Genomic DNA, 14560 nt, shown 5'->3' with positions numbered 1-14560 from the left:
TGTAAGATGTGTGTGTTCATTGTTGTTGCAGGTCTGGTTTTCCTGGTGCTCAGCCTGTGTCCATGGACAGGCAAAACCTTCGTTTCCTGGAACAGAATCCATACAAAGTCAGCTGGAAGGCTGATGGCACAAGGTAGGTCTAATGTTTATGGCTTTTCTCCACAATAAATGAGAAAAGCCATGTAGACGAGGGTCTACATATGTCAATACAGGTATCGCTCTTTGTGTCTCTGACTGATTGGCTTCTCTTCTCATTCATTAGCCTCTTTTTGAGAGTCAAGACGTATGCGTGTTTCCATGGGAGTTGTCCGTCAGTTCTATGTATCAGGAATGTTAATTTACCTTTCTGGCTTGTTAGTGAAGACTGAGAGGAATGCTAGCATGACTTCTGTCTCTCATTAGATCTTAATTACAGTACCTCCATATAGCTAATCAACCTAAGTGTTCATTTCACAGTGGAAATGTGGACTGTGGAATTGTAAAATGGCGTCACTGATTGAGCCACAGGATGGCTGTGTCCAATGTGGAATAAGAAATGCATTAAGGCGTTTTTTCTTTCCTGTCACATTTCAGGGTGAATTTATCTTGTTTTATAGCTCTGTTGCCAAAAGCTAGTGTTGAGGGGTAAAAAAGGGTCTTGATATTCCAGTAGTCTGCTCTGATGCACTTTGTCTCTCGCTGGTGCAAATGTGCAGTGTGCTGGTGAATATTTAATGACTGCAGTCAATTTCAGAATTTTACATATCGGTGCTTTAATTTCCTGTCAGAGTAAGATCAGCAGAGCACAGAGTTGGCCCCTGACCACGATGCTGCAGATGTGTGTTAACACCTTAATCTGCAAAAGCTTGAGAGTGTATGTAAGAAAGTGTTGCTCGCAAATTTGTGAAGAGTGATTCTAAGCTCTTCCTCTCCTGTCTGGAGCTCTTGTTCTTCACCTCCATTTCCCTACGGCTACTTGAAGAGTCTTGCTGAATAGTGAGAAACCGAGAGACACACAGTATGCTAGGTATGAGTCATCACTCAACTGCAGGGTATGTACTTTGTTGAGAAGATGATATGTGTGATATATGTTCTCTCTCTCTCTCTCTCTCTCTCTCTCTCTCTCTCTCTCTCTCTCTCTCTCTCTCTCTCTCTCTCTCTCTCTCTCTCTCTCTCTCTATATATATATATATATATATATATATATATATATATATATATATATATATATATATATATATATATATATCTATATATATATGATCAAAGCAAGATCAGCAAATTTGGGTAAATGAAGTGTGTTTAGTAAGAATACCTTCCTCTCTGCTTTACTAAGTTCAAACTTAATCATGAATTCATCAAAAATACCTGCAAAAATCAAGTTCCATGATTTAAGAAAGCTGCCAATATCAAACACTAAACTGTTTTTTCCTTTTATTTCTGTTAATGTAATAATAGTTAATTGTAATGCAGAATAAATGTACATGGAGATTCAATTGATACCCACAAGTTGAGCTTTAAAGGATCAGGCCGGCTGTATTTTATATTTGCTTTATGTAAAAAAGACCAGCATCAACAGTGAGCTACCAAGTGTTGAGAGTGTTATGTGTTGTACAGATTGAAAATCTCTCTGAGATAAAGAATCTGTGATTTGGGGCTTCATAATAAAACATTTTTATCTACTTGAATTACTGCCAGTGTAGCCAGAAGTAGTTTATTTTAAGTCAACAATCAAATACTCTCTGGAGTGCTAAATATGTACTAATCCACAGCAGAAAATAATCCCCAACAAGTGTAGTTACAATAAGGTTTTTTAGCTGTTTTTAAAGAATGATGTCCTCACTAGGAACAGGCAGGGTAGGGAAGTCTTGAAGTGTTGTGGTACTAACATTGATTGTTGGTTTTTGTGTTTTGGAAAACTTGAAACTCTACAGTTATTTCCATACATAATGTTAGTGCAGCCCTCCCTGCCAGTCACTGTTTCTACCACTGGAACTTCTTTCCAGACAACTGGGACACCATGTAAAAGAGGAAACTTGGAGATGTGCTGTCAGTAAAACTTCCAAATCATAATAAACAACAGTGAAGTATAACCGCATAAAAAAAATGATTTTTGGACTCTCAAAATTGCATTAATGCACTTTTCTAAGAAATAACTAACTCCTTTAAAGAATATCTGCAAGTTCTTGAAGTTTGTTGACGCGCCACGACAGAAACTTGGGAGTTGCTATTCAAGTCCTACCGTTGTCAACAACCTCAACTTCATCTTATTTACATGGCAAAAGGGTTTGATTTGGTAGACGGTGAACTTTGATGATTGTCTTTGTTTCCGTATGGTGCCTGTCGTGTGTTGCTTCATTCTGCTTTGATTAGACGGCAGTCTTGTTTCTTTATCATTGTTTTTCTTGGACAATTTACACACAGGCAGCAGGCTGTATGTATGTCTGACAAAGGCTATAAGAATTAGCAGAAAGGATACTTATACTTCATACAGTTACTAGTTACTTCTTCCAAAAAGTAACTAAATTAGTTATTCAGTTACAAATTATGAAAGTAACTAGTTACTTCAGAAAGTAACTATTGCGTTACTTTCAAGTAAATTTTTAAATGCTCAAATGTGACCCCACCTCCACCTACCCCTCTTTATTGGAACTTAAAATACATGTGCGTGTTCAATTATTTATGATAAATCAGAATATTATAATGAAATGGACACTTAATACAATACATTATTAACAGAAACAATGTACACAAATCTAAACTATTTTAATATTGCTGTGGGACAAAGTGAGACTAACCTCCAATGAAATGCCATGTATGTAGATATTATGTTTCTATAGTGGATCGATACAAATAATGCAACACCTCAACAGGCCACAACTGGGTAAAATTAAATTATGCTTGTTAAGCACTATACCAAAAATAAATTGTGTGTGTGTTAGGTGATAGAGCGAGGGAGAAAGTGAGAGAGTGACGGCAATTAGCTTTCGAGCGAGTAGCGACTCTAGAGTCATATAGTGAGAGAAACAAAGTGTCTCCCCTGTTCTTTCTGACCACGGTGGAAAATCTGTAGCAAGAAAAGTTAACCCTCTCCTTGATTTCATAACGCCATACCTGTCTCTCTCTTGCTGACTGACTCGCTTGTGTTGTTCTTGTGTGTCCAACTATGCGTGCTTTCGAACACCCGCCCAACTCTACCTCTGATTGGCTTACTATGACATTTTACTCAACCTCAGCCAATCGTCAGCATGTATGCGCTTGCGTCGTGCACTGCCCACTAACCAAGGAAGAACAGTTAAAAAAAAAAGTCTCGAAGATAGTTTGTCTGATGAAAAAAAACAGCTTCAAATATAGTAACGCGCCGCATTTTTTGGCAGTAACAGTAACGGCGTTATTAAGATGGGAAGAGTAATCAATTAGATTACTCGTTACTGAAAAAAAGTAACGCCGTTATTCCCATCACTGGTGCCCAGGAGGTGAACTGGCACCTCTCCAGCTACCAGTCCGCACTCTGTACTTTGGTCCATACGGGGACTTGAACCAGTGACCCTCCGGTTCCCAACCCAACTCCCTACGGACTGAGCTTGCGGTGTTGTTTTGCAGATAGTCACGCAACTTTAGTCTTGCTGTGGTCTTCCTGTGGGTAATACAGTGGTGCTGTTGTATGGGGGAAGCTCTGAGGGACAGTCTGTTCTGGTGCTGCTGGTCTGATATTACTTTATTCTACTGAGGTGAGAAAATCTTATTAGTGCCTTACCTTAACCACTATTGTGTTTGACTCATCCAGCAAAATAGCAGTCTTTCTTCCAAGTTTGGCCTTGGTGTGGAATTGAATTTGCACATAGAAAGTAATAATGATGAGAGACAGTTTGGTAAAAAAAATCCTTTAGATTTTTTATGATTAAAATTCCACAGGTCTTCCACATGCGTGGGTCTTCATTAAATCTGGACAATATCTCAGATTGATGGACAACAAACACCAGCGTCAAAGCCGAGACAGAAGGACGTGGGCTCTTCTGGGGTCAGTGGATATAAGCAATCACTATAGAATATGATTGATTCCACTTTTAATCACCATTTATTTGGCTTTATTAATCCTAAAATCTCTCTAATGATAATGTATGAATTGTGAAAAAAGTAGCTGTAATACGGAAGTACTTGCAATGCGACAGATAATAGATAGTTTTGAGGTTTTGTATATTTCCAGTGAGATTTACTGATCGCAGTGCTGCAGTGTAATTTGTCATTCTCGCCATGCATCGCACAGAGTGTGCAGAGAATTTCTTATTAAATGTCCTACTTTTTAGCCAGTGGCATTTTTAAAAATCTGAAATGGATTTTTAATAGGAAATTTGTCTCTTCAAGGTGGTCCGGAAAGATTTTTCTCTTTGCATATTGCCATGAGGTCTTCACTAATGTAATTCATCTACATTTTGTCTCCTCCAAATTACCAATTGTTACTGGACAGGATAAGAAAGTTTCCTGCTATAATGCAAGTCATTATTACTTTTAAAATGAGTCATTTACTTTTTTTACTTCATGCAAAAGCATAGTTTTTGCAGGAACTTCCTCTCAATCCCATGTGGATTCCCAGCACAACTGCAGCCTCTTCTTATGACCACCAAGCAATGCACCAACAATCCTGACAGTTAAACTGCCTTACTCAGTAGCACAATAACGGACAATATGGTGACAAAGTACTGAACCAACAACCCTTCTTACATGAGAATGTTATGCAGCCCTCCCTGACGCACAAACCAGTCATACAGTGAAAAAACTGTCACTATCTGCCAAGAAGGTGGCTTCTAATGGGCTTTGGAAAGGACAGTAAAATCCGTTTATTTGCCAAGAGGGAAAACATAGGCTGAGCTGGGTTTTTAAACAACTTGTTGTAGAGCCTTCTGTCAGGGCTAGATTGGTTTGAGCCCCAGAGAGGAAGAGGAGGAGGGAGTTGGGTCAATTATGTCATTGGGACTTTAAATAAACAATGCTGCTCAACTTGGACTTTATTAGAGAAATTGGACTTGAGAGGAGAGAGACTATCTTAATTTCCTACTCCCAAGTCCTCCTCTCATTTAAAATGAGAAATCAATAATCCCATGTTTTCTTTGATGTGCCTGATTAGATCTTTTGAGTTAAAGAGAGTTTAACAAACCTGTTGCCTGGTTATTTTCAGTTTGTTGGTTATTTAGTTAATTTATATGATGTCTATAGTGGATGGCTTGTATACCAGACTGCACAAAAACTCTGCCTCATACTCAGGTTATTATTGTTACTAAAACTGTTGGCTGCTTATTGCTGCTTCAAATAGCAATGGTAGCACGGGACAAATTTCAGCTCACAAAAGTAGAAATTGTCTAACAGGGAATTTGTAAACTGCATTACTGCACATTTATGTTTACTAGTACACCTGTTCTGTAATGCTCTATATCAAAGAAACCGCTGGGACACAAGTTGCAAAAGCTAAAATGTGGGTTAGCTGAGCTTTGTTAAGCACATACTCAGCTGCTGCTCAGTCAGGAGCCAGTTTGTACGTTTCTGCATCCCTTACTTCATTTGCAGAGAAATGGATAGTTTAGACATGGCTTTTGTCACATCTGATGTTATTTTTCTGTAGTCTCACAGATTATTTTGGTTAAGGTTAGATTATGATTTGGTTATGGCTAGGTTTACTTCTTCTACGTCTTGCTTTGTGATTTCTCATGAGAATACGTTGTTGGATTTTGTTTTGTTCTCTTGGTTATTCTATTGGTTACAGAGTAGCTTTGTTTGGGATACTTTCCATCACCAGACCAAGCTCAATCTTTTAAGATTGAACATTAGTCTGGGGAGTCTGCGCTGTATTTTCTGCTGCACAAGAGGCGTGATCAACGGGCATAGTTCAAATGACTCTGTACGCAACTGGATAGTCCTTCAACCAATCAGACCAACGATCCGGGTGACGTAGCAGCGACAGCGGCATCAACGGGTTGCTGCGCTTCGCTGGCCGCTATGTTGAATGTAAACAAAAAGCTGCTTGGTCGCTTTTCTATCGTCATCGTGTTAAACCCGCCAATAGCGCGCCAGGTGGATAAGCCGGTTTGTGATTGGTCCCCACAAAATTGTAACAGAAGCAGGATAGATAAATGTACAGGTTTCCAGCCTGAGCTGCAGGTCGAGATCAAATCGCCGGCAGATCGGGCTGGGTTTACCCAGTCTAAACAAGTGCATTTGCCAAAACAAGTGTTTTCAAACAGTATGTTTCAGTTTTACAAGAGAAAAGACTTCTGGTTGGTTTGGCAAATGTACGTCTGGTTAACATTCTCCTCCCCTCTTAAGTGCACAGCTGCTTCCCTGAGCTTTTCTATGGGAAGCACTCGGGGCTGGCTCCTACACAATAGATGAGATGGTCCCAGTCTAACATCAGAGTTGCTTGGGGGTAAATTGGGTGGGACATTTTTCTCTGCTGCAATGATTCACAAAATTATCAAATGTGATATGAACTTGTTTTCTTTATGGACACATGTTTAAATTCCTTTATAGTTAAATGACTTCATGCAATTTGTTGCATTTTCTTTTACATGTAACGTTTACAAAAAACATTGGAACGGCATCACATCTTACAGAAGAATGTAGTATGTGTCACCTGCAGTATGTGCAGTATGGATCTTTTTGTTTTGACTCTTAACCACGCACCACTAATGATGTTAAAAGCTGCTGGATCTGATCTCAGGCCTCCCCTGGAGTTCAGCTGCTGTCAGTCATTCCGCGGGACTAGACTGGCAAAGCCGAAACAATGGCCGTCTGTGCCTCATTAGGGCTAAAGTGCTCAGGGGGGGAACGGATGAAATCGGAGGCTCAAGGCACCCATAAGAGGACAGGAGTGGAAAGAAAAGCGCAGGCGAGGAGGGAATAAAGGTGCACATTAAATTGAATACTTTCCAATTGGTCATAAAAAGACAATACAGTGTATTTCAGGGAGAGATGGAGGAACTGTGATGAAGGAAAAAGACCAGTGGGTGTTAGCACTAATGGTCTCCCTCTGCTTTCTTCTGAACATACTTGACGGTGTTGGCCATGGCTAACTGGCCAATTAGACAGGAGGGGAACCACTTGTGCTCAGTGCAGACCTGTTGGATCCTCACTGGTTGATAGTTTTTCTCTGTTGTTACCCTTAGTCTATCTGTTTGATCTTCTCAGGCATTGGTTCTTTTCTGAGATGAAAGATATCCCTTTGCACAAGAGGACCTTCTTGCCTGCGAGAATCATGGTTTGCCTAAACCAGGGGTCTTCAATGTTTTTAAGCCAAGGACCCCTTAACTAAAAGAGAGACGGAGCAGGGACCTCCTACTACATATATTGTATAAAATGAAGTTGCATATTAAACTGGGCCTACAATAACGTGTTTGGCGGCCTAAAGCCTTTATACATAATAATTTTTGGCATGATTTTATAAATCATGTTTTAATGTTAAACATACATGTGGCAAAGTGAATCTTTAGGATTAACTATATCTGTGGATGGCCTTAGTGACTGCCTCACCTATAGGCCAGTAAGCAGGGTCGATTTATATTTGCTAATAATATGTTGGATTTGTGTTAAGACTTTAATTTTTGAAAAAACTAAATAATTAACAATAATTTGGAGGCCCCCCTGCATTGACTCTGAGGACCCCCTAGGGGTCCCGGACCCCCTGTTGAAGATTCCTGGCCTAAACTAAGCCATGCAGGCATTTCATGTTCTCTTTCTTATTGAGTACAGTCTTCACTGCCTTTACGTCTTTGTAATGCCCACCCTGAACATTTAAGTGTGGCTATATCTGGCCCACTCACCATTCTTTCCCTCTCCTCCCACATTTTTAGTTTTTTTTCTTGCCGTTTCCACAAGACTTTTGGATGACCCTGATTTATATCTCTAGGCTTGTGTTTTGTTGGCCTCCCCTTTCATGACTGGAGGGGGAGAGGGGGTCAAACACATCACTCTGATCTCTCCACTGATCTCTTTTAACTGAAGAGTGTACAGAGGGCAGTCTCCTAGGCCAGTCTTCTTGAGGGGCATTTGAGTAAAATGGAAATAATTAGGTTATAGATCTAGCCCACTGAAAAACAAAAGCCTCTATAGAACACAATCACAAACTTACTTTAAAGGGAGTGGCATCTACCTACGCATTTATTCCTGGAGGTATTAAAAAGTAGAGCATTTAATCAAAGACAGAGATGTTGTAAAGCTGTTGGGTTTTCGTCCCTTTCTCATCCCGACCCAACTTCACTTGGTATGACAACAATAACTACATATTCACTGCTATTTTGAATTGTGCTGTCAAGTTCCAGAGTCATTTTCCCGCCATACTGTGCCTCAAAAATAATGGACGTGAAATAGAACTGCCCTCACAAAAAAATGCACTCTTTGTCTTATGTTTGGCTTCATAATGCAGTATTAAAGCACAGAAGTATCTTTTTGTACAAAAAAACACCCTATGATTTCTTATTGATGGAGTTTCCTGTCATTTATGGGTTGCAATTCTGTACAGTATTAGAAGCCATTTGAAATATCTTTCTACATGAGAACCCAAATTGCAGCCTAATATTGAAATTGCACTTTCCCAAATATATTTATTATTTCTCAACCATGATTTCAGTCAGTCTGGTATTATGAGCCTCATTTCACCCTCATGTATTTATGTCATTATTGGGATAGTATGGTAGAGCTGAAACGATTAGTGGATTGACACAAATGGCAAAAATAGGAACTCTTCTGAAAATGGATTAATTGTTTGTTTTTCAAGCACAAATGCCAAACATTATCTGGTCCCAGTTTATTTAATTATAAATAAGATGGGACATTTGAGCTATATCCTACTATTGTAAATTGAAAAAAAACTTTAAGGTTGACTTTTGGTTGGACAAAACAACCCAATTTAAAGAAGTCAGCTTGGCTTTTCGAAGCATTGTGATGGGCTTTTTTGGGTGCTAATTTCTGACATTTTAAAGAGAAAAATGGTTAATCTATTAATTGAGAAGATATTCAGCAAATTAATTAATATTAAAAACATATATCGCAGCTTTGTACGATGAACTGGATTCACCCTTTGGTGCGACCCTGGTCAAATTTTGCTTTTACTGCTGACTTTTGTCAGCTGGTGAATTCATGTATTCTGCACACACACTCATTTTTGGCAGCTTGTCAAGTTTCCCACTTTGAACCAGCTGGTGTTGATGGCATATTTATTACATCTAATCCCTCTGTGATAAGGGTCGGGAGTCACAGCAGGTATGAGAAATGCATAGCTTTGTCAGTGGGGAAGTCATTAATCTCAAGTCTGTCGTCAGACTTGAGATTAATGACATCCCTTCAGCCTCCGAGTTTGTGCCCCATTAAAGCTTTCTACTCATTTTTAATGGCATAAATTCCCTAATATAAGTTACAAGATAAGTATCCTCTGTTTCCAGTCGCATTGATTAGGATACTTCTGCAGTTGCTCATTAGGACATTAGTTCATCCTGCTTTATTCACCACTTGGTGTTTTGTGTTAAAGATCAGCATGCAGCCTGCAAAGTGTAATTGGGTTCATACGAGGTGTGTAATGAAGCCATCAGACTGCTAAATGGCCAGTAGACTCGTTTCTGTCTTTTAATTATTATTAATGTTTTTTACAGACAAGTCATGTACACTATGACTAAGCTCACAACGGCATGCCTCACAAGATAAGCCCATTAAGTCTAAATAATTTACCAGAAAACAAACGGATACAATAGACTTATTGCTGGAAAAAGTCAGTCGATAAATCAAATGGTTGATTAGCAGAAAATGTATTCGGAACAATTAAGGTATTTGGTTAATTATTCATGTCGTTTCTCAAGAAAAATATCTTTAGGTTTTGGACAGTTTTTTAGGCAGAAGATATTTCAAGACGTCTCCTTGGGAGAGAGAGACATTTTAATGGGCATTTTCTGAACTAAACGATTAAAAATAATCAGTTTAGTTGATATTGGAAATAATCCTTTGTTGTTGCTTTCGATATATCATCATAGGCATGTGTATGCTTTATAACTTTAAAATGGTGACCGTAATGGCCTGTTCACACATGCAGGCTCAAAGTAGTAGGGTCTCTCTTGCCTCTCACGATCCTTAATTGTTAAAGAACAGGTTTGCATTTGTTCAAGTCGGTCTTAAAACAACACTCAGATGCCCATATGTATATTGAAACTCTCTGTAATTGTTCCTACTGCCAGTTAAGATAACCCCTGACATGGGGCACAGAATATAATCTAATAGACAAAGAAGTTCTTTTACCAAGCGATGTATTCCTCATTGTTTATCTTATTCAAGTTGCAGTGGCTAATTAAAATTCCATTATATGGAACTGGAAAGAAAGTGCAGATTGGGTTTTCCTCCATTTAGTTTGAAGTACCTTTACGTAGTTGATCTTTAGCCAAAACAAGCTGTGCTTCAATTTCATGAAGGGGAATTAAAACAAGGACAATGGATTGTCTCCAGGTTGTTGCAGTCTTGAATTGAATGGGCTGTCATGCCTCTAATGTTGGAATACGTGTGTGTGTGTGTGTGTGTGTGTGTGAATGATGGTTTCAAACCACAAAATTACACTGCTGTGTTAATCGGCCTACAGTTTTGTGGTAATGCATGGTATGCTAATATTACAGAACCACATACTGACTGTCATTATTATACCCAAATACATTTATATGGAAATGATTGTTTTTCGAAAATCCATACAATTTTCAGAGTAGCAGAAATGACAAAACAGAAATCACAGTTATTACAGTGTTAACAAAACACTGGATGATGCTCTTTCAGCAGTGAATGCTCACTGTTGTTACAGTTAAGACTATTCTGGAGGATAGCACAAAGGCAACAATGGTGCCTGTGTTTTTGGGTGTGGCCCATGTTTTCAGCTCATCTTTGGGAACCAACCGAAGGGAGGATCAAGGATTTTGTCTGTTTGCTCATTTGAAATTGCCTGTCATGTCTGCCAGCTCAGTGATCAGCCGACTCTGTTGATCAAACAATAAACATTTGGTATGAACACTTTGCTTGCACTCGTGCCTCTCCAGAATATTTTTTATTGTCACCATGCCTATATATTTTGCTATTTACAATTACAAATAATGACAGTGACTTTAATTATATTGAGGTTTTATTTTTATCCCAATTTGTTAAATTAAAGCAGTTTTGTCCTTTATTTATATAACGGTGACTTTTCTAAATGTTAACTAATAAACAAACTGACCTCATACAAATAACTCATCTTTAATTTAACCCCAATCAGACTGAAACATTACAGCATATGCCACATATTAGGCCAATCTTTCTAAATTGAGCAGTTCAACAGAGAAGGGTGATTGCTCGGAAATGTAATTAGGTTTCAAATGATCTGGATGATTGTTGTCCAGATGGGGCACTTTTAGTATATTATAAAAGATCAGCTCAAATGGAATGAGAGCTGTTAACAGATTACTTTTACAGCTCCAGAGAAGATTATACCTAAAAGTAAAAAAAAAAAAAAAAAAAGTTCACTCCTGTTACTTGAAAAACATTCCCCCTCCACTGTAGTATTTCTGAGAGTAGAGATGGAGGTGTGAGGCTGATAAAAAGTGTCTTTGCTTCATGCTCCAGCATCCCGGCACACTGGTGAGCATAATGTAGAGGAAGAGTTGAGACAAATTAATATCAGCCAAATGCTCGTATCGTGACTCATGCTGGTAAACTGGCCTATTTTTGACAGCTATTTTAACAATTTTAACAGTCAATGCTCTCAGGTTTTTGAATCCCCCAGTCAAGTGCACTCGTGTATGAAAAGTAATTTTCCAGCAATAACATGTCTTTGGAGTTTCTCCATTGGTTCTGCTTGATTTAACTGAAGCCAAAAATGGGGAAATATACAGAATAAGATGAACAAAATCAGTAAAACTCTTGTGTAATGCAGTCTTATCTAATAATACCAACAAGGTATAACTCCAAGTATGACCATATACAACAAAAATCAAACATTTAAATAATAACAATAATAGTATATATTGTAGAACTACTTTAATGGATTCAGCCAAAGGGATTTTAAAGTTGCTAATAGTTACAGAGTGTCCTCTTAGTACATTATTACATTTTTATATTCCTGCAGAAGTTTAATTTGTGGGGGACTGTGGAAAGGATTTTTAGTTTTTGTTATGTTTGCTTCTAAGTCTTTATCACACCTGCAAGGGCTGGCCATGGATTAGTTGAGCTTCGTGCTCATACAGACAAAGCACCTAACCACTGGTGGTGTATGCAATTTGAAGATAGAGTAATCTCATACAAGTGAAGGCTCTTTGTGTTGGTGCAAGGCAACCAGGGACAACTGTAATAAAAAGAGAATTTGTTTGCAATTTATTGTATGAAGCATTTTATTCACATGGCTGCAAATACTTCAGATAGTATTTGTGAACATTAGAGAGTACTATTTTAGCATTACAAATCCCCCTGATGTAGGTATGTGAGGTAAAAGTTGGTAGTTGTCATGTGTATATTTGTTGCCGAGCTGTCACATTGTACAAAAAGGCATTTTTGTTTGACAATGGTTCCCACAAAGCAAAGCTAGATAAAAGGAAAAGTGGTTGCTTTGGTAATATGTTGCAATTAGCATGTATCTGTTTGTGAGCTTTCGTTTTGATAAAAGCTCTTATGGCTTCACCTTTTTTATTTTTTTCATTTGAATCAATCACAACAATTTGCACATTAGAGATTTTTAGTCTTTGTTGTTGCCGAGTGGTGCCCAAATCTCTAGTCTTCGCTCACAGCAATTCAGCTTTAAAGTGTGATTAACTATATTAAGTCCTCCTCCAAATAAAGTAATTAAAGAAAATTATACTCAGATTTGTTTGTGTGGAGGAAGGAAATTTTAGCAGAACAATGGTATTGTATTAATTGTCCCAAAAAAAACAGTAAAACTGAAAATGGAAAAAAAATCTGCATGTTGATTTAATTACACAAAATGCTTTCCCCTTAATTTTATGCTTTCACATCATGTACACAGCCACTTGCAGTATTTACATTACATGTGTATTATACATTCCAGTTGTGCTAACATACTGTAGTGGGGAGACTCTGGATGGGCTACTATGATCCACAAATCATTTCCAGAAATTAATTCCTACTCAAATATATCCATTGTTAACATTCTTTAAATAAAACCTCAGAAAACGGCATCCTCAAACCCACAGCCAGCCAGTGTGATCTGTGATTTAAGTGACCACAGCCAATAGGGGTGAGTCGTCGGTGAACATGCTTACATGCATCGAGAGTCTTTCTAACATAATGACCAGCACGAATACAACTTGCTGCTACCTTGTAATTACAAATGCATGATGTTTTTTCTTTTCATCCCGCAGGTACATGATGTTGATCAATGGAAAAAATGAAGTATTCATGATCGACAGAGACAACACAATCTTCCACATAGCGAACCTAGAGTTTCCTTTTCGGAAGGATCCACGTGTTCACCTATCAAATACTCTGTTGGACGGGGTGAGTTATCCTTGTATTTCCTGCATTGTTATATATTGTGCCATGCTAGCTTCCATTTTTGCTTCAAATGTTTCTCCCTTGACTGGAATTGCATGTCGCCTCCGTCTCCATCCTTGTCCCACTCCCATCCTGCCCCTGCCGCAACATCCTGCCTGTTTAGTCTTAGCAGATAATTGACATCAGTTGCCACACCTTAGCTGAAAGAAAAGCATGTTTCAGTCTGACGGTAGAGCCTGTCAATCACGACTGACAGGAAAATCATCATCCATATCCTGTGAAATTGGCTAATTGAGTGTTTTACAGTTTTCTGGTAATGTTTGCCTCTCTGTTCCGCACTGTGTTGTAATACTCAGTGGTGCACTCCCCCTGGGTGGTGGCGGGGTCGGAGACTTATCCTCCCCCTCTTATACCAGGCTCAGACGTTTATTAGCATGCTTGTGCTGATGTGGTCACACAGGTCCCCAGCAGCAGGTGCCCATGCATGAGTCATTATCACACTCCCTAACTGCTGCATTATCATGTAGTTGCCTGAGATTTTGTTATAATTGTCTGGCAGTGTTTTGTGTTTGATATTCTAGGACAGGAGATGACAGATAAGTTGCCTGTGATTGTTTTTTTGTTTTGCTCCCGGCCTTGTTTTGTCAGTTTAGCAATTTTATATAAAATAGGTATGTGCTTCCTCTTGGCCTCACAGTTGCTGATTGATGCGGTGAATTTAGTTTCCTCATTCAGGCAAGACACCTAATTGCAGTGTGTTAGTGTTACTTTTGAAGGAGCGGTGCGGATGTGTGTTTAGATTGCTACAAGGTTTGTTTTGACTTTGTTTATTCATCTGTTGATGCTTCTGGCTCTCAGTTCGAGAGGCTGTGTTTGGCTGTTTACGGTCCCTGTAGAAGCCCAGCTGTGTTGTGTGATATGTTTCATCTTCAGCCCAAAGGCACTGGTCTTTGTCTTGTTGTACAGTTTTTAATGAGCTTTACATCAACTTGAGTTCCAATATTGGATGAGTGCGCAATGTATAGATTGAATTCCTGGCAATTTCCTTTGGTCACACTTTGATTCATCCGCTACTGTCTGTCTGTGC

General features: G+C 38.7%; 1 protein-coding gene across 1 annotated transcript in view; it reads left to right on the top strand.

Annotated features, from left to right (window-relative positions):
- rngtt (RNA guanylyltransferase and 5'-phosphatase) overlaps positions 1 to 14560 on the top strand; it is an 89099-nt gene that overhangs the window by 16565 nt on the left and 57974 nt on the right. The window contains exons 8-9 of the mRNA XM_031321998.2: positions 32 to 133; positions 13341 to 13476. Of these exons, the coding sequence (XP_031177858.1) occupies positions 32 to 133; positions 13341 to 13476 (238 nt within the window). The remainder of the gene's footprint in view (positions 1 to 31; positions 134 to 13340; positions 13477 to 14560) is intronic.

The sequence above is a fragment of the Sander lucioperca genome, chromosome 19 (genome assembly GCF_008315115.2).
Source record: "Sander lucioperca isolate FBNREF2018 chromosome 19, SLUC_FBN_1.2, whole genome shotgun sequence".
Lineage (NCBI taxonomy): Eukaryota > Metazoa > Chordata > Actinopteri > Perciformes > Percidae > Sander > Sander lucioperca.
Note: the sequence above shows the minus strand (reverse complement) of the source record. Positions and strands in the feature narration are given on the sequence as shown.